Source organism: Medicago sativa, chromosome 3, assembly GCF_051527215.1.
Source record: "Medicago sativa cultivar Bolivia chromosome 3, Bolivia_mono, whole genome shotgun sequence".
Taxonomy (NCBI): domain Eukaryota; kingdom Viridiplantae; phylum Streptophyta; class Magnoliopsida; order Fabales; family Fabaceae; genus Medicago; species Medicago sativa.
The window spans coordinates 12,934,023-12,954,753 of record NC_140751.1 but is presented as its reverse complement, the minus strand read 5'-3'; the positions used below and the strand labels follow the sequence as shown (position 1 = coordinate 12,954,753).

The 20,731-nt window shown below is 35.0% G+C and overlaps 2 protein-coding genes, 1 long non-coding RNA gene and 1 other non-coding gene across 5 annotated transcripts in view; 3 read left to right on the top strand and 1 right to left on the bottom strand.

Annotated features, from left to right (window-relative positions):
- LOC146935851 (uncharacterized) overlaps nucleotides 1–6,893 on the bottom strand; it is a 55,102-nt gene extending 48,209 nt beyond the window's left edge. Inside the window, exon 1 of one of the 2 annotated variants that reach the window (XR_015030372.1) lies at nucleotides 6,558–6,893. The gene's annotated coding sequence lies outside the window, so the exon portion shown is untranslated. The remainder of the gene's footprint in view (nucleotides 1–6,557) is intronic. The other variant, XR_015030371.1, reaches the window with a different exon arrangement.
- LOC146935852 (small nucleolar RNA R71) lies at nucleotides 3,807–3,913 on the top strand. Its single transcript, XR_015033687.1, has one exon. It is a non-coding gene; the product is annotated as a small nucleolar RNA R71 (small nucleolar RNA).
- Nucleotides 6,894–9,140: 2,247 nt separating the features above from the next.
- On the top strand, nucleotides 9,141–12,632 carry LOC146935850 (uncharacterized). The gene is made up of 5 exons (XR_015030369.1): nucleotides 9,141–9,454; nucleotides 9,991–10,181; nucleotides 10,782–10,945; nucleotides 11,349–11,470; nucleotides 12,239–12,632. It is a non-coding gene; the product is annotated as an uncharacterized LOC146935850 (long non-coding RNA).
- A 611-nt stretch (nucleotides 12,633–13,243) lies between these two features.
- Nucleotides 13,244–17,183, top strand: LOC146935849 (G-type lectin S-receptor-like serine/threonine-protein kinase At4g27290). The gene is made up of 7 exons (XM_085750929.1): nucleotides 13,244–14,556; nucleotides 14,870–14,983; nucleotides 15,130–15,287; nucleotides 15,374–15,584; nucleotides 15,679–15,916; nucleotides 16,289–16,439; nucleotides 16,602–17,183. Exons 1-7 carry the CDS (start codon nucleotides 13,278–13,280, stop codon nucleotides 16,917–16,919), a joined length of 2,469 nt encoding a protein of 822 aa, XP_085607055.1. The 5' UTR covers nucleotides 13,244–13,277; the 3' UTR covers nucleotides 16,920–17,183.
- The last annotated feature ends 3,548 nt before the right edge of the window (nucleotides 17,184–20,731 follow it).

Genomic DNA, 20,731 nt, shown 5'->3' with positions numbered 1-20,731 from the left:
CAAAATTAATATTTGTTTCATCTCCGCGTAGGAAGTCTTTTTGGATGTAATTGTCCTTTCCCCCTAGCATTGATGAATTAGTTTCATTTAAGTTCAAATTAAGGAGTCACCACCACAATTAGGAAGTTAGGGATTGTCCTTCCCCCCACATGTTGGTGCCATTCTCCCGCCCCATTTAACATTAACAAATTAAAAAGAATATAACAATTAAGAACAATTTGATTAATTTTCCCACACAAACTTATACTACTTTTACTCTTAAGACTTTAAAGGGTCTAAGTTAACACTAAAGCTAGAACGTGCTCCTTAAAATACCTATTCATACATTTACTCAAAGATTGCAACTGGGTGCTTTTCTCATTGGAGAATTTTCACATTAAAACAAGATATGGGTATAGCAAGAACATAAGAAACATAAGAAACTACTTTCATGTACAAGAAGCAACCTAAAGAAGAGACATAACAAAAAATTTTCATGCCATTTTTACATTAAAAACAAGCTACTTAGTCATGCCTCTTGCTATAAAAACAAAACAAAAGAATAAAGTTCAAGGGAGTTTGGGAACACTACGACTCTTACTACCTAGACACTTTATTGGCTCCCCCCCACACTTGGGAGAAGCATTGTCCTCAATGCATAAAGAAAACAAGAAATTAAAAGGAAGAGAGGAAGAAAAGAGAGGAGAAAGGAAGAGGAAAGCTCACATTTTTAATTGTTGCCCGGAGGGGGACCGTTAAGGCCAAACCTTTGCATCATTTGAGTGACAAGGCGTTGGCTTTCTTCCGCCACTCTATTTCCATGTTGGATGTCAGCTCGCATTCCAATCATCTCATTGTGCATTTGATTTTGCTTTGTATGCACTTTTTGGAATTCGGCTTGCACCCAAGCCCACCGGTCATATTCAAATTGGGGGCCGGCATGCAGCACCGGTTCCTCTTGCTCATGTTGAGCTTCCTCCTCATCACCACCATCATTAACTTGCACCTCGGGTACCTGCAAATCATCATAAAGCAAATTTTCTGCCTCCCATGTGTTAGTTCTAGCCGGGTTAGGCAAAAATAAACCAGTTGTGGCTCCATCAATTTTCCACTGATAGGTACCGTTCTTGAGGTCAACAAAGAAGGTCATAAAAGCTAGTTTTTCAATGTTCAACAAAGGGTTCCCCTCAATCCTATTGGTCCCTAAATCCTCCCCCACACCAAACTTTTCAGCTATGAAGGTAATGATACCTCCAACTATGATCTCACCGGACCTTTTAGTGGTTAAAGAGGCCAAGTGATCAAGCATGTAATAACCTGTGTTAACGGGGCGGTTGTTCAACATTGCCCACAACAAAAATAACTCATCGGTCCTAGCGGAACTAGGCTCTCTCCTTCCAAAGATAGTAAACCCCATTACCCTCTGAATGTACCTAAGCACTGGGTTGTGTATCCTACTAGCCTTGTTAGCTTGTGAGTTACACTCATCGAGCCCGGAGATATTTTTCCAAAAAGTTTGGACATTGTAGTCTTCCGGTTTCAATTGTGTGCACTCATGGATGTATCCCTCGGAGGGAAAACCCATGTCTTCATTAAACTTCTCTAAGGACATGTTATAGTCTTGTCCTAAAAGCCGAAAGGCTACGGTATGCTTGGGGATGTTTTTCTTGGTTTTGTCTTTGGAAAAGACAAGTGACCTAAGAAACTCATAGGTAAAATTCTCATAACCCCATCGGGGTCGCATTAGGTCACTCCATCCTATGGTTTCAAAAAGCCTAACCACATTCTCTCTAATCCCTAAACTAATCATCGTATGATCATTAGCATATTTGCAATTATGAATAGGTTTAGAGATGAGAAGATTATACCTATCTTTTTGGTCGGAGCCTTTGAGGTTAATGCCGTGGTATTTTGATGGCTTCTTTCTTCCTCCCGCGCCTCCGGTGGTGTCAATTTCCTTGCCCTTCCTTTTTCCGGTCATTTTGACTTAGTTTGAAAAAAAAAATTTGACTTTTATGGATTTTAGGTTTGTGGGAAAAAGTGGGTTTTTGATGAAGGTTTTGTGTGGGAAGTGAAGGTTTGGTGTTGGGTATGTGGTGGAAGTGAAGTTTTTGAGTAGTTTGTTGGGTTTGGGTGAAAAATTGGTGGTTTTTGTGTGGGATAATGAAGGAATACGAAAATTGGGTGTTTTGGATTGAGTGGATGAAATTTGGTTTTGTTAGGATGTTTATGTTGGAAATTGGATTTGGAATGGTTTGGGTAAAAGATTGGAGTGGATTGGTTGAGTTTTGATGGAGATATGTGAGGTTGAAGGTTGAAGAAAAATGGAGGTTTAGAGATTGGTTGAAGATGGAGGTTTAGAGAGAGAAGTAGGATGAGAGAGGTTTGTGTGGTTTAAAATGGGGAAGAAGAAGAAATTTTTTTTTTTTTTGTGATATGAGGTATGTGTGTCGCGCACGGCCGTGCGCCTTGGAGGCGTGGGCCGTGCGGACACTTCTGTCCTATGGGTCAATATTTTCAAAAAATTCGCGCACGACCACGCGCAATGAGGCGTGGGCAGTGCGCCTGTTTATGGTTCTCTTGGGTCAAAATTTTTGAAATTTTCTTCACATCTTTGGACATGTACCTACAAAACAACTTAAAGCAAAACAAAACAAAACAAAAACAAAGCGATAAAAATGTGTGGGTTGCCTCCCACGAAGCGCTCTTTTCGTGTCATTAGCTTGACGATAAAGTGGGTTCTCTATCCTATACCCAATCTCTCAAAAAGGGACAAAGACATCAAACTAACACTATCCCCTAGGTCACACATGTCTTTCTTGATGGGTTCACTTCCAATCATACAAGGGATGGAAAAACTACAGGGACCTATGAGGTTAGGCTTAGGAAGCCTTTGTGGGTAAGGAAGTTTTGTCTTATGAGGCGATGAAACAATTGGCTTATCTCTCTCTCCTATGGCATTCTCACTTTGTGGTTTGCTACTCAACTTCTTGCTCTTAATAACTTTGGTGGTCACAACGGGGGCTTCTAACTGGTTACCATCCCTAGGAATAATAGCATTTATATGGGTCTTGGGGTTGGTTTCAGGTTGACTAGGAAAAATTCCAGGGGTCTTAGAGAAAGAAGCTATTTGTTGGGCTACCTGGGCTACCTGAAGTTCAAGCATAGTGTTATTAGTAGCAATACCATCCACTTTTATAGTGAGCTTATCAAGAGAGTCTTTTAGAGCTTCAGTTTGTGTTTTAAAATCTATGTTTTGCTGGGTTTGAGTAAGAATGCAATTTTCCAGCATAAGCTCTAAATTAGACTTCAGAAAAGTTCTTTGATTGCTTGTGTAATCAGGTTGTGCTTCTTGTCCCAAGGGATTTTGAGGAGTTTTATTGAAAAAATTTTGAGTGGGCCTCATCCCTTGGTTATATTGAGCGTAATTCAACTGCTCAAGACTTTCAGCACTACCTAATTGACACTCAGCACCAGTATGATCAATTATACCACGAATTTCAGAAGGAGGCATAACAGGAGCGGGTGTGTAAGCACTTACATTAAGTTTATCTATTTTGTGAAAAAGTGCGTCCACCTTAGCAGTTAGATGATTAGAGGAAGAAACTTCGTACATACCTGCCCCCTTTTTGGAGGGTGAAGGAGCGACAGCAGAGATAACTCTCTCACTCGTCCACTGATAGTAGTTTTGAACCATATCCTCGATCAAAGCATATGCGGCTGTGTAAGTTTTATTCATCAAAGCTCCACCTGCAGCTGCATCAACATAAATTCTAGTGGAATACAAGAGACCATTATAAAAAGCGTGGATGATAAACCATTTCTCTAAACCATGATGGGGGCAAAGCCTAAGCATTTCTTTGAAACGCTCCCACGCATGATAAAGGGATTCCCCATCCTTTTGAGTGAATCTTATGATTTGATTCCTTAATTGCACAGTTTTACTATGGGGAAAGAATCGAGAGAGGAAAGTTTGCCTCATTTGGTTCCACGATGTTATAGAACCAACTTCCAATGAATTAAACCAAGCACTAGCTCTATCCCCTAAGGAAAAAGGAAAGAGGTGCAGCCTTACGGCCTCTTGGTTTGCATTTAAGGTTCCACTGAGTCTTAAAAAATTTGACACATGAAGATTCGGATCCTCAGTGGGTGATCCGAAAAATTGATTTTGTTGCACTAAGTAGATAAGTGCAGGTTTTATTTCAAAATTTTCATCAACTAACGGGTACACAATAGCATCGTATGACTCATCCGAAGATTGGATTGTATACTCTTTGAGAGCACGTTCCTTAGCCATGTTATTACTATGTGCGTTTTCAACTTTAAACCCAAAAGTTTACGAAAAAGATGAAAAGAAATTAGAAAGAAGAAGAAAAGAATAGAAAGATTTTTTTTTTCTTTTTTTTTTTTTTTTAGGAAAATATTTTTTTTTGAAAAATATATATATATATATTTTTTTTATTTTTTTTTTATGGAAAAAAAAGATAGAGATATATTTTTTTTTTCTTCAAGCTAATCAATACCAAAAAAAAGTTAATCAAAATTAGGTTAACTTCCCCGGCAACGGCGCCAAAAACTTGATAGGTTAAATCGCAAGTGCACGATTCTATCGAAGTAATAAGAAGAGTATCGATCCACAGGGAGTTGGTTAAATTCTGACTAACTTCTATGAATGATTAGCTAAAAAGATTAGAGTTTGAAAGAGGGTTTATAATAACAATGATAATAAAAATAATAATAATAATAACAATAGTAATAATATAAAACGTACCTTGGGATCGTTGGTTCGTCGAACGGCTAACCCTACAACCTAATCCTAATCCTTGGTTTATGCTAGACCTAATTTCTAAGGACGAATCTCTCTAAAGCCTATCCCCTTCTTCGTTCGATATCCGGGGAGTGTGTCTCTCAAGGTGTTAGACCTATTCTCATGGCTAACTCCTATATTAAGATCCTTGATTGTATGAGATTCTATAAGTCCCAAGGTTCACTAGGCTATTCTCATGCTTCGCAATCCTTGTCTAAATTCACTTGTTCGGTTATTAAGACTTCTTCGTTCGATTCATCACCTTAATAACTAGGGTAACGAATTAACAAGTACTAACCCTCCGCGTTCGCATCCAAAGTTTGGTACTTGTTAATATCGTTATGAAGAACGGTGAATTTAGATAAGAGAATTAGGGTTACATAAACTAGGATTAGAGATTAGGATTGATGGATCAAGCCATAAGACTCACCCAACAATCCTAAGACTAGAAGAAGAACATAGAATATAAACGATAACTTTTATTGAGAAAATAGTATTCTGTCACAATACTAATTCAGAATTAAAGATGATAAAACAAGGAGAACAAGCTCTCTATTTATAGCCTACTAATGACTTAAGCCCTAAGAAATAACTGAAGGAATATTCTCTGAAGATCCATGGGCTTTATCGTCAAAGCAGGCTGCGTAGAAAACCGCTGTTCGGAGCAAAAAGCAGCTAAAAGGGATGCTGGCAATCGCGCACGGCCGTGCGCCTTGCAGGCGTGGGCCGTGCGCCCTTCACGGACTTGGGGGAGCGAATTCTGATTTCTTCAAGTGCATATTTCGGTCCCAAATCTTGGAAATCTCCTATTTTTGTGCTCCAAATCCCTTTTCTTTAGCTCCAAGCCTTGCAAATCATATATTTGATCCTGAAATATAATATTGGATTCTTTGAAGTAAAAAGCTCTTAAATATAAATAAAAACACATAGAATCTAATTAAATCTAAATAGAATTAAACTAAATAACTTAATTAAAATACGTAATAAATCTACTTATCAAACATATATGGTAGTTACATGCACTAATACAAGCTATAGAAATAGCTTATATTAGTGATAAGCACTTACATCATAAGCTGCAATTAAGTTTTCTAAACAGGGGGCATAGTGCAATGTATTAGTCAAACTTATGACAACTTATGATTAATGACGTAAACTGTTTTCATAAGTTCTCTAAAAATAGCCAAACAGGCCCTGAGATAAATAAAATAAGTCAATTATTCAACTACCAAACTTATTCCACTACATAAAGTCAAATAAGTCAATTATTCCAGTAAATAAGTTCAAATAAGTAAACTGAAACAGTCCAAACAGGCCCTGAGATACCAAACTCATAGTAGTTTGTAATGTAAAAGTGATATACACTACCACCAAGTCAAATATACATATCACTATCCTATAAGCCCCAATCATAGCAGACAAAGTAAACAAATTCCTCACAATCATTTCATCGAACACTTTATGTGCCTTCTCTAAAATTCAATTTTCAGTAAGTAATGAATGAAAGTGCTGAAACATAAAGTCAAGTATTCCACTAAATAAGTTCAAATAAGTCCAAACAGAAACAATCCAAACAGTCCCTGAGATAGCAATATCAGATAATTTGAAATGTGATATCAACATAACTAGAAAATCTAATGAATGCATGATACGAAAACAGAATTTGGAATTAATCAAACAAATTTAGCAAAAGTTATGACAATTGAATATAGAATCCTTAGGGTTTGAGAGTATAAACCCTAATCAAGAGTTTTCGAAGTAATCGAAATACCTTATGAGAGAGAAAACGACTACGTTGCAGAGAAGAGAGCTTCAATCGGAGCTTTCGATAAAATTTGTGAAGATGAAACTTGCGAAGTGAAAACGGCTACGTTGCAGAGAAGAGAGCTTCAACGAGCTTCAATGGAGCTTCAACGAGCTTCAATGGAACTTCAATTGCCACTTTCGAGCTTCAACGGAATCCATCGTTCTTCCTTCAGATCAGAAAAATCGTGTTTGGACTTATATGTCTGAAAGGAGATTAAAGTGAATTGCTCTTCTCACACCATTTTTTCTCATTCCCAACACAAAATACTATTTTGTTGAGATTTAATGGGCTTATTTTTTTTGTATAAGTTATAAATATACACTACTCATTTTTAAATATAAAAATACACTATTCTTTTTTAAAAAGAACATACAAAATTATTAATTTACTTTTCAACAAAATTTATTAATTTACTTACAGCAAAAAAATATGTCAAAATAATATTATTTTTCAAAATATATTAACATTGAATATTTATGAAAAAATAATCACAATAGACAAAAATAGTTTGATATTTTATTTGAACTTAAATTTAAAATTATAGCGTCCATGTTCACTATGTAAAGAGAAAAAAATAATATACTCAAAATCTTTCAATGTTTAAAGTTTCATAAAGAAATTCTGTCAAAAATAAAATTCATGAAGAAATTAAAAAAAAAATAAAAAGAAAAATTCCGCAGGAAATTCCGCATGAAATACCGCAGGAAGTTCCCAGGAAGTTCCGCAGGAAAGGTGACCAATAACTTCCGCAGCAAAATCCTCAGCAAAAGTTAGCGTTACCTGCAGAAGTTAATACGGTTACTGGATCCGCAGGAAATGTCCTCATTGAATCGAAAACAGCAGGAAATTCCGCAAGTATTCCTGCGGATTATATTCCGCAGGAAAATCCGCAGGAAAATCGATAAATTCTAGTAGTGGATCCCATCCTTATCATGATCAACTTGGCCTGCATCTTCTCCACGGTTTCATTCCTATACCCGGCATTATAATCTCCATGTCACCCACTGTTGTGTTCACCTCGTCACTCAAAGTCATGTTGTTGGCAAATGTCTTTGTGATATCACCATAATCATCTTGATTGAGAATAAGTAACATTTAGCTTGATATCCAAAACTTATTAACACACCAAATCTCACTACCAAAATTAAACTGAAATAAAATTTGAAATGTAAGAAATAATAATTAAAAGAAAGGAATGAAATATACTACCTACAGACGGTGCATGATAACATCACTCATCAAACAGCTCACGTATCTTATCCACCGTGAGAGACTTGATTCACTCATCTACCCTAGCATGTAGCATCCATCTAAGAATAAACAAAGTCTTCACTGGTCCATCCTTTACTTAAAGTTGAATAAGAATATAACTTGTACATCATTCGCATCTTTTCTGTCTTTGGAATAATCATTGGTATCTGGTTGTTGCTTGGATCTTACTTACATCATTTTCAAAGAAGCAAACGTGGTAGACTATACCTTAATAAAAGTTGAAAGTTGTTGTGGATTATGGCGGCGAGATAAAAATCCGCCTAACACAAACAGTTTATACATCAAATGTGGATGACTTCATGGCCTATGCGGAAGCATGACGGGCAAGTCAAACAAAACACTCAGAGAATAAAGTTTTATCCTGGCAGCACATCACAACCATTCATTCCTGTGACTTTTTTTTTTTTTGACAAATTCATTCCTGTGACTTGTTATTGGAAAAGTGAATTAAATTAAATAATCCAATAACAATTATGATAATGTAACATTTTTTTTTTTTGAAAGAAATGATAATGTGATATTCTAAATTCCAAAATAAATATTACTAGTATAGTAATATTTATAAAACATCAATTAAATATGAATTTTAATGTTTTTGATGCTAAAAGATTCATGCTTTGTTAAAAAATTCTAATTTTTTCCGAAAATATTTTCATAATTTTCTACCTATTTCTGGAAAATTTAATTAAAAAATATGAAGATTAGACATTAGTTGGCTAAAAAGTAGAGACGAAAAGCCTAAAAATTGGGAAACTAAAATCGATTGTCGATGAATTTCGAAGGACCATTTACTTATTTAACCCTAAAAATAATTTTTACATCAGATTTTTACCAAACAACATTAAATCCTTTATTTAAAATAATTTCTTTTACATCGGAGATAATGTTTTACTTATATAGCAACTAGGTGCTGATGCTTAATCGTCAAAACAAAAAAAGTAAATTAAAAAAATAGGAAGACTTGGACTAAGCCGTGTCAACTGAATTGTAATCCTTTATATCTAATCCTAGCAAACATGCTTACCCTAATTTCCAACCCCTAACCCTACTTTTTTGGCTCCAATCAATTTCAGCCGTTGATCTTCAATCAAGATGATGAGCACATATATCACAAGTAGCATTTAAACATCAAGCATATGGCGCCAGTGCTTATTAGCCATAGATCTCCTTAATTGTGTGCTCCAATATTGCATTTAATTAATGGTGTGCGGCTGTATTACCAATGATAGAATTGGAATGGCACCAAACCTCTTTAACTCTATTCAGTGTGAATTCACTTAACCCTATACTCTGTCACGCACAACTCACAAGAATAATTTGAATTTCAAATTACCCCATTTCAACTCATCTCTTCTTCACCCTAATCTATTCTCTCTATTGACAGAGCTCATCCCCATCTCTCTCTCTCTCTCTCTCTCTCTCTCTCTCTCTCTCTCAATATTGATTCTTCAATCATCTTCATGTTCTCTCCACTCTTTCTCTCTCTGTCTCTCGGATCTCTCTCCTAAGAAGGAGGTTAGTGGTGCTGCTTCTGTTTGGGTTTTCCACGTTTCTAATATTTTGCAACTGCTGAAGAAAGAATGACGAAGGTAAACTACAAGAGTGGTAACAATTCTGTTTTCCCCCAAAAAATTTCATACTGGGTCTGACCAATTCTGATTTTGTAGTTTTCTGCATAGAGGTTCAATCAATCATAAATTTTGTTTGATTACAGTTTCATTGCATAGAAGCAGTTTTTCGTTTATGGTTTAGGAAAACAATATCCATATTGATGTGTGTAGATCTGTTTTGCTTTCAATTGATTTTTATCTCTTTTTTTTTTTACATGATTTAGTGATTTTTGCATTTGGTTGTTTTTTCTTTACATTGATGTGTGTAGATATATTGTTTCAAATGTGGCTGCTAAGGTGATTACTGAAACTTGAAAAACAATGTTATGTAAATTTGTTTTAACTCTTATTTAAATCTTAAGAGAATAACACATTTCAAATATATCTCAAATGCATTTTATTTTAAAGGTTTTAATGTTCTTTTTTAGTTTGTTTCGATTAAATACTCAGTTATGGTAGCGTAAGATCTGTAGACTAAGTATAACTTTCTCAATCATTTCTTTTTTATTTTTCAGAAGTTAGTTCCTCAAATTTTCAGAGAAGCCTAATGAAAAGTTTAAGTAGAGCACAAGTCTTTGTACCCTTCTTTGATTATTGTTGCTCCTACAACAACCACCCACAAAATGTGATATACTGAGAGGTTCAAGCGACAGTTGTGGTAAAGGGGCATTCAGTTGCAGTTGTAAGATAATGTCTTCTCACCAAGGTACTTTGCTAATGCAATCAATTGTCCTATGTATATCAATTTTGGATTGCATTGGAGCAACACAAGTGTGTCTGTATCGGTTATTGGAATTGAAAATTATAAAAATCAAAGCTTCATTTTCTGGTCAAATCTTGATCTCCTTCATCAATGAGATCTTATAAGGTGGTATTTATTTTGAAATTCTTCTAAAATTATTAATTAAAAGTGTATTGTGGACTGCGTTCCCATAAGGTGATATTAATTATGGTGTTTAGGCTTTTTTGTAACCATGTTGTACACTACTATCCATAGGGCGTGTGTGTTTGTCTCTAAGTTTGTGTCTTTATTTGAGGTTTTCTTTTTTATTTTCAATGAAAAAAGTTTAATTGTCGATTGAATTTTTATATGAATTGGTTGGGTTTAGTTAGTACAATCAATACATTCAACCTCTATCATTTGATTATATTATTCATGGATAGCTTCTCTTTTACTACTTTCAGGGTTGGCCCTAAGAATCTTTTATTAGTAGTTATTCTACCATTTGTATGAGTTGTTGCATATTCCCTGCGATGGCTGGCATAGCTGCTCTGTTGATTTTTCTATGTTAATATGTTTTCACAGCTGATAATGAAGAATCTGTGTTGGTCTTTCAACGAGATGAAAACAGCGCATTACGACTCAAACACAAAAATAGAGGTCAGAAGCAAGTGATTGAGAGAGAGATAAGAGGTTCTCTTGAAGAGGAAACACAATTTGATCATAAAGTTTTTCTTATAGGTGAACAAGTATGTTATCAAAATTCCATATATTATATGGGTGAATTATTTTATATTGGAAATTTGAAGTGTCAGTATGAGGATTTAATTTTTTATTTTATTTTACAAAAGGATTTGAAAATATTGTAATTGTCAATGGAAATAAGCACTATTATGTTTTATGGCTAGCAGTTTCTGTTTCTTAAATGTGCGACTTTTTCAAAAGTCACAATAGCAGTTTCTAAACTATTTCGATTTTTGAACAGCAAAGGTTCTGTCATTGTGTCTATTTTACAGGTTTTACAAAGTCATTAAGTCTTTTAACATTTGGTGAACAAGTGTTGAATAAGTTTTAGTTTCTCAGGTTCATACTCCTTGCAATCCAAGTGTTGCAACTTATTACTCTAATTTGTATGTGTTGAATGTTGTTTAGGAGAGGTATTCTTGCTGCCAAATCACATGAATAGGGGATGGAAGGTCAAGTACAAGCTTTAATTGGAACTGCTACATCTTATGCAAGAGGAACAAGCAGCAATGGTTACGTACCTCAGATTTGTAAGTTGCTATTAGACTGCATTCTCTCTGAGCAAACAGTAGTTACATGTCTCTGATTTAAATGTTGTGGCTATTGTTTAATATGGGTTCTATACACTAACTGAAATTTGAAATTAACTTGATAGTTGAAGAGTTTCTTCCTTTGTCTGAAATCTAAGTGGTACTCCATAAATTTTAGTTCTATATTTCTTCTCCTTTCTATTTTGAAGTCTTCTCACAACGATGTGTGTGTATGTGAGAAAAAGATGCATGTGAAAAGTTTTAATCTTGCTTGATTATACTAAGTTTTGGTTCTATATTATTAACATTAGCTTTTGAGTAGTGTTGTTTGACCAAATCTAAAATAATTGTGGTGAAATTCATCTAGGAAAACCAGATTTATGGTTTATGATAAGGCTGATCGTAAATGTTCTTTTATTTTCCATAAGATTTGATTAATATATACCTATAATGTTGTGATTATCTTTGACATTTTGCGTTCAACAAACATAATTGTAGTCTTTTAGGTCATTTGTGTATATTTTGATTGATTTTTTTTTTTTACTAAGAGCAACTTCACTGTTGTATTTCAAGGTTCAATTTATTATGAATGGTTAGATAGCTGAAAAAAAGAATATATACAATTAAATATCATGGTTATTAACATATTGTTAAACCATTCATGATTTCACCAATGAAATTTGTGTGGATAATATTTATTGCCATTTGTATCATATCATATTTAACTCCTTTTACAATCGATGCTTATACTTACTTTTGTGCTGCCAGCAGGACCTTAACCTATAGAAAGTGAAAGACTAGGTAGAAATGAAAAATATCATTCCATGGATCCTATGCTCAGTGTATGATATTTTTATGCAGCACTTTGTGAGGTCATGACATCCACAAAATCAAGCGAGCAAGTTAAAAGGCAAGAAGTTGGATTTAAAATTTAACATGAAGCTCTATGCTTTTGGACTTTTGTACCAGTCAATTTAACATTATCACAACAACAATGTTTTATTGATTTCAATGATAAAGGAGTTTTGATTATGTACCCAAAAAGAGGGAGTTTTGTATATTCTCTAGATTATGTATTTCCTATTTGACCATGACAAGAAAAATGTGGTACTATACTATTTTAAGCATATTTTGTTTTATAATAAACCAAATATGTTTAGAAGATGTTCGTTTTAGATTTGTGACATTTTCTTATAAATAAGACCATTTTTTTTTTCTAAATTTTCTAATAATAAAGACCGGAGGGAGTTTAACTCCAATGGAAATATGTAATATAACTTACATATCTCTATTATAGCCGAGGGAACACTTGGTTTGTTATATTGTGAAACCAATATGTTGTTAATTGAGTAATTACCTGCAATTTGATATACAGACCTGTTATAAATACACTGATGTTTGTGCAATATATATGTTTTTTAATGTTGTCAGGTGAATTGTTGCTGATGCTAGCCGATTTTGCGGTAGATGCTAGCCGATTTCACCTGAATTGTTGTCAGGTGATATTAGTCAATTTGCGTTGAATTGATGTATTTAAATTGAGGGTGGAGTAGCATAGGCCGGATATTGATGGTTATGTATGTCTATTGTATCTACGTATTTTTGAACTTATGACTGTCATTTGTCAAATAATCACATTAAGTCAAAACACATCGTTCTGTCAGACAATATGTATTAATTTCGTCGGACATATGATAATGAATTTCAGTTAATGTTTCTAACCATATATGACCCGTGCGGCAGCACGGGTAGACGATCTAGTTTGATAAAATGATGAAAATGATGAGAACAAACTCACACAAACATAATGGAGAAGCATAATAAAGTGCTAATGCTTATTGTGTGCACTTTCTTATTTTGCTCCAATCCCACTTTATCTAAACAGAACACTCTTACTTCAAATCAATTTATCCAATATAATGAAACCCTTGTTTCTGCAGCTGGAATGTATGAAGCAGGATTTTTCAACTTTGTCGATTCACAGCGCCAGTACTTCGGTATATGGTACAAGAACATATCACCAAGGACTATTGTGTGGGTTGCCAATAGAAATACTCCTGTACGTAACTCAACAGCAATGCTGAAACTCAACGACCAAGGAAGTCTTGTTATTCTTGATGGCTACAAAGGTGTCATATGGAACTCCAATTCATCAAGAACGGCGGCAGTGAAATCAGTTATTGTGCAGCTTTTGGATTCGGGAAACCTTGTGGTGAAAGATGCAGACACCACTCAGAACTTTTTGTGGGAAAGTTTTGATTATCCTGGTAACACTTTCCTAGCTGGAATGAAGCTGAAAAGTAACTTGGTTACTGGTCCATATAGATATCTCACATCTTGGAGAAACCCTCAAGATCCTGCTGAAGGCGAGTTTTCATATAGGATAGATACACATGGTCTTCCTCAACTCGTTACTGCAATGGGAGTAAAATTTCTGTATAGAGGAGGGTCGTGGAATGGATTTCTTTTCACTGGTGTTTCTTGGCAAAGATTGCATAGAATCTTAAATTTCTCGGTAATGTTCACTAACAAAGAAATCTCTTATCAATATGAAACATTGAACAGTTCAATTAAAACTAGATTGGTGCTAGATCCATATGGAACTGCACAACGTATTCAATGGTCAGATAGGACACAGATTTGGGAGGTTATATCTTCACGTCCTGCTGACCAATGTGATGCTTATGACTTGTGTGGTATCAATTCTAACTGCAATGGTGATATCTTTCCGATATGTGAATGCTTGGAAGGTTTTATGCCAAAATTTCAGCCAGAGTGGGAGTCATCAAATTGGTCTGGTGGGTGCATAAGGAAAACACGTTTAAATTGTCTCCATGGAGATGGATTTTTACCGTACACAAACATGAAGTTGCCAGATACGTCAGCATCGTGGTTTGACACGAGCTTGAGCCTTGAGGAATGTAACAAAAGGTGTTTGAAAAACTGTTCGTGCACTGCATATGCAAATTTAGATATCAGAGATGGTGGGAGTGGCTGCGTACTTTGGTTTGATAACATTGTTGACATGAGAAAACATCAAGACCTAGGACAAGACATTTACATACGGCTGGCATCTTCAGAACTTGGTATTTTCATTTCTTATTACATATTATGTCTATTCAGTTAGATATATAGCATAAATTTGCATATTTCACAATTTTTGTTGATATTATTAAGCACTGTTGAAAACTTGAAATTACGCGACACTAGTAAATTCTCTTTTCACTTTTAAGTAAGTATATACCTGAGCTATTTCTAAGAAGAAGAAGTTGTGTTCAACTTCCAAATCATGATGAATCAACTCCCAAATGGAATTTTGTGTTCTCTATAGATGTATTTTTCTTCTTTTTAGTAAGCTTTTATATCTTCTTGTTGACTGACATTAACTTCAACCCCCAGATCATAAAAAGAATAGTTGGAATTTGAAGCTTGCTGGGACTCTTGGAGTTATTGCATTCATTATAGGACTGACTGTTCTCGTATTGATCACATCAGCATATAAAAAGAACCTTGGTAAGCCAAGTAAATCTCAAATATTTATGATTTACTTACTCAAATAGCGCTGCAAACAGAATTAGTTACAAATTACAATGAATTCAAGTTTGATTGATGTGTTCCTTTACTTTCTTAACATTAAACCACTTATATTGTTACTTCAGGGTATATAAAAAAGTTATTTCTCTGGAAGCACAAGAAGGAGAAGGAGGAATGTGGTGACTTGGCAACAATATTTGATTTTTCAACCATCATTAATGCAACAAATAACTTCTCTGTCAGAAACAAGCTGGGGCAAGGTGGTTTTGGACCAGTGTACAAGGTATAGTTTTGGATAGCATGTTAGTTTATCTATCCAATTATTTCACCACGTACTCCAAGTACTAAAATTTCCAAAAATATGACTAGGGCATAATGGTAGACGGCCAAGAGATTGCTGTTAAGAGGCTCTCTAAAACATCGGGACAAGGAACTGAGGAGTTCAAAAATGAAGTAAAGTTGATGGCAACACTTCAACACCGTAATCTTGTAAAACTCCTTGGTTGTTCTATTCAACAAGATGAAAAGTTGTTGATATATGAATTCATGGCCAACAAAAGCTTGGATTACTTTTTTCTTGGTATGAACTTTCACACCACTCAAATTTATTGCTCTCAGTTTTACTATTGCCATATGCAGTTCTCATGCTAACTTAAGAATGTGTCATTTGTTAGATACTACACGAAGTAAATTACTCGATTGGACAAAGCGCTTGAAAATTATTGATGGGATTGCTCGGGGGCTGCTGTATCTGCATCAGGATTCTACACAAAGAATAATACATAGAGATCTCAAAACAAGCAATATTCTTCTTGATGTTGATATGATCCCAAAGATAGCAGATTTTGGATTAGCCAGATCATTTATGGGAGACCAAGCGGAGGCTAGTACAAATAGAGTCATGGGAACATAGTAATTTTCATTTATTCATTTCAATTTAAGGCTTAGATAATTTTTAGTATCTAATTTACATCGTTTTCGGTTTTAATTTCTGTAAAACATTTTTTGTCGGCTTCAAATCCTAAAACATCGGAAAGATTGTTTTTTGTCCTCGTTTGTTTGGTTTTAGTCTTTGTTGATATTTGTCCATGTTGGAATATGTTGACTATATTCATTTTAGTCCTTCTAAATTACAAGGATTGTTTTAATTTCTATGTTTTAGGCATTATTCCTGATAAGAATTTTTTTAGCCACTAAATACTAGAAAATAGTTTTACAGGTACTGAAAAATTATTTAAACTTTCTTTTCTGCTATTTTTCCAACGTCAATGTTCTTTCTTGCAGTGGATATATGTCTCCAGAATATGCGATGCATGGATCTTTCTCAACAAAATCTGATGTATTTAGTTTTGGAGTCATTGTACTTGAGATAATTAGCGGTAGGATGAATCGTGGATTTCATGACCCTCTTCATCGTCAAAACCTTCTTGGTCATGTAAGTTTTGAAGCTTATACGTTTTTCTATCTTATGACACTCTTTATAGTTATCCCTTTTTTGTCTCAATAAATTTTCTGGATGGTAAAAGATAAATCAATCAACCAAAATCCACTTTATAGTGTTGAGCTTACTCCTATTGTAACCTTGATGTCATTTTAGGCATGGAAACTGTGGATTGATGGCATACCGGAGGAGTTAATGGCTGACATATCATTTGATGAGGCAATATGTTCAGAAATAATAAGATTTATTCATGTTGGCCTATTGTGTGTTCAACAGCTACCAGAAGATAGGCCTAACATGTCATCTGTGGTTTTTATGTTGAAGGGCGAAAAATTACTCCCAAAACCAAGTGAACCCGGGTTCTATGCGGGTAGAGAAAATAATAACAATAATAATAATACAACCAGCACAGGATCTTCATCTAAAGAGTGTTCAATAAATGGAGCTTCAATCTCACTGTTAGAGGCCAGATAGAATGCCACTGTTACACATATATGTGCTGACCGTTTGTAGAATCGTTTGGTATTTAAAATCTCATTCTATTTATTCAATAACGGATAATTAGTCAGTATATCAAAATTTGATAACTTATTAACCATTTTGGTTTTGATATCTCAAAAGGCCTAGCGGTGCAGCTTGTTGCCCGCTTACCTTCTATTCATGTGTAAGTAATTCTCGATATATATATTTAGTTATAAAATTCCACTAACCATCAATTAACAATTTTGTATTATTTTTTGTGTTTTCTCTACTTGAAGTAATGCAATTCAAGGCGTATGAGATACGAAATGTGACTACCTCTGTCAGCTAAATTTCAACCTTCGTTTGTTAGGTTGTGACAGTCTAACCTCTTCCATTATACTTAGTCTTCGTTGGTCGCCATCAACTAAAATTTATTAACAATAAACTTAAATATCATCAACTATTATATATTTCAAGTGTTCCAACTATATCTAAATTTGAACATCTAATTTTCATTGTTAATTACATTCAAATTCGTGGTTAATGGTTTAATAGATGTTTAATAAGTTACTTGTGGTTGATGGTTTAATAGATGATTAATAAGTTATAGCATAACGGTAAAACATGAAATTGTAAATTCAGAAGAAATGGACTTGTAAACATTATGGATTATAAATGAATAGAAAATGTTAAAAGAGATAAGAAACACATATGAAAAGGATATGTAAGGTTTTGATTAAATTGGAGAACTAAATGAAAACTGTGTTTGATAAGATTAAATCTTTCTCTTTGATAAGAATAAATTGGATATGTAAGGTTTTGAAAATGGACTTTTAGTTTTGTAATATCCCGCCTGTCAGTATCGCAATATTACCAGTCGATCGTGGCCGATGATTATGATACGAAAAGGAAGTTTGACGGAAATATTTATTATGAGATGTCAGCTTAATACGGATAAAGTATCAGAGCCGTATTAAACATGTTTAAGGCAAGGGCAATTTGGTAATTGCATGTGAAAGGATATTTATTTGGTTTTGGCACCAAAATATCTCATTTTCTATCTTCTTTCTCTCTATAAGTTTGAGGTAAATATTTCTTCTCCTTCTCTTTACTCTTCATCGCCCCTTTTCCCTCTTTCTCTCCACCAATCCTTTCCAAAACTTCTTCCTACGATGGCAAGCTTTAGATTATGTTTCCTCATGAATCTCTTAAGCTAAGGGAACCTTGTACTTTGGTTGATTTCCCTACTTCTCCTCTCAAGAAGTGATTCAAAACCTAGGGTTTGGTTTTGATCAAGAACTAGGGTTTGTTATTTGGTAAAGTGGGAGCTTGAGTTTGTATAGGTTATGGTTTCATCTTGATCAAAGAACTAATATGAAGATTGGAATGGCATGAGCTAAGAATGCAAGTGGATCAAGCTAGGGTTTTGTTTGGGAATCAAGTTCCTTTTCGTATCATAATCATCGGCCACGATCGACTGGTAATATTGCGATACTGACATGCGGGATATTACAAAACTAAAAGTCCATTTTCAAGTGGATCAAGCTTGGGAATCAAGTTCACATCATGATTAGGTGAGTTCCATAGATAGTTTTTCCTACCCTTTGGGATCATGTTTATGTCTTGTATGGAAAATATGGAAACTATGAATTTTAGGATTTATGCTTAGAACTTAGTTACCCCTTTTCTTGTCATGTTTACTAAACATGTCAATACTTGCCATATGAGTGTTTTACAAGTATTCTATGATCAAATATGTTCCAATATACTTAGAGACACATGGTATGAGGTTTTTGGGTCAAAAATATCATTTTTACTAGTTCTGGACTGTCACAACTCGCCACAGCGAGCAGAACGAAGCACAACTCCCACATGATTTTACTCGCCTAGGCGAGCAAGCAGTGTATTCTGGTACTGTTCGCTCGTTTCAGGCAGATTTGGTGTTTTTCGTACCGGATTTTCTTGTGCAGTCTTTTATAAAAGTAAACCCCTCAAACCAAGGTCCTAAATTATACTCTTTGAAAACAAGACTCTTTTGATAATGAAGCAAGTATTAAGCATATTAGTAAGGCATGGCAAACGAGAGAATCATGTCATGAATCGGGTAGCAAGTTATTCATTAAGAAAGGGAAAGATTATAGAGCCTCGACATAGCTTGTCGAGAACTAGAAAGTTAAGCAAGAATCCTATGTAGGATAAGACGCAAAGTATATTCTCTTCGCATATGATCAAGAATGATATAGAAAGCATGTTAAGTCGTGGATTTATTAGTTAATCTCTCCACTATGTTTAAGAATGTACAAGAATGAACAAGTATGAGTTTACCGCTAATCGGATCGACCAAGGTTTCGAGGTAAACAAGCAAGCATGAATAGGTTTAACCTTCATGAACGACAAGACCATGACTATTATAATGCAGGTGGCATGTCTCTTGCTATCCACGCCAGGGGGATACAAGGGGTTCTTATGATGGGAAAGGTTCAAGCCACAAGGGACCCGCATGTCACTGAGTAATCAAGATGTAGGTGTTCGTGTCTCTTGTTATCCACGTCAGGGGGATAGGAGAGGTTCTCCAAGGAGAACGATTCAAGCCGTAAGGGACCCGCACGACACCGAGGGAGTCCGATGTGCCTTAGCTAGGTTTCCATCGGTCATGTTTGGATTGTACTCGGGGTTACTCCACCCGGGGCTCTCCGTAAAATGAATCAAGATAATGATTGTTTGATCAACGCTAACATAATGAATGAATGAACTTACATGCGATTATTTATGATATGACTATGATTATGATCACGAATGAACTCATGTACGATTATGTCAAGAACAAGAGCATGAGATGCTATTAGACAAGTGCAAGTTATCTATAGAACAAGTAAAGAATGTAATACCGATAACGATCTTAGGTTTCCCCTAATCGTCCGGTTTAGAATCGTGTCATGATTATGTTATGCTTAGGCCTCGATACGTAGAGCGTATTCTTGGCAATGTGGTTTTAGATTCCCCTTGACCGCCATGACACGTATGAGAAGTGAAGCCTATAACAAGTTAAGATGAGCCTACGACGGATCTAGTATGCACGACCGTCTAGGAAAGCATGACCACACACGTATAATCAACCGTCAGGTTGTATTGTAGACACGTGTTAACCGTAGGTTTCGCATGAGGTTGCCTATAGCCTAGGATTTAGGGGAACTCACTGAGACATTATGTCTCATCCCAATCCTTATTTGTTTCAGATAAGCAGGATGGATGGCAAAGCTAGTAGACGAATGGATGTTTCAACAAGTGATCGTTCGTACCCGCAGCAGGATCTTATGGATATTCAAGGACGTATTTATTATACTTTAGAAAAGATGAGTTGTATTATCATTGTACGAACACATGTTGTTTATAAAATATTCATTCGAAGTTTTATTGTTGTAAATTTTAATGTATCCAATACTAAAAATAACGCACGTGCTAAACTTTCTAGATACGTTTAGTATGAGTCTTAAAAGTTTGCTGGCTTGTGGTGGTTCCCCTATGTTTGTTTGGGTGTTGGTTAGTTGTATTGTTTTGTTTCTTTTTTATCAGTGCCATATTCTTTAATAGGTGCTGGTTAATTGTTTTATGTATTTGAACTCTTTGTTTCTTCTCGGAACACCTTGTGCTGAGGAGTTGGCTTTTCGTGGTGTTTAATATATTTCATATTCCCTTGTTATAAAAAAAAAAAAAAGGAAAAAAATGTTAACTCTAATTAGATTAGATTAGATATGAATGGTACCCTTCCTCCCCGAAGTCATCTTTTCGTAGAATGATGAAGTGAGGACTTTAAGTGTCATTTT

Bases quoted from the DNA above. Each gene is read 5' to 3' on its own strand.
- LOC146935849 (XM_085750929.1), top strand. From the start codon at position 13,278: ATGGAGAAGCATAATAAAGTGCTAATGCTTATTGTGTGCACTTTCTTA. The intron at 14,557-14,869 runs GTATTTTCATTT...TTCAACCCCCAG, and splicing joins GCTGGCATCTTCAGAACTTG to ATCATAAAAAGAATAGTTGG. The intron at 15,585-15,678 runs GTATGAACTTTC...GTCATTTGTTAG, and splicing joins CTTGGATTACTTTTTTCTTG to ATACTACACGAAGTAAATTA.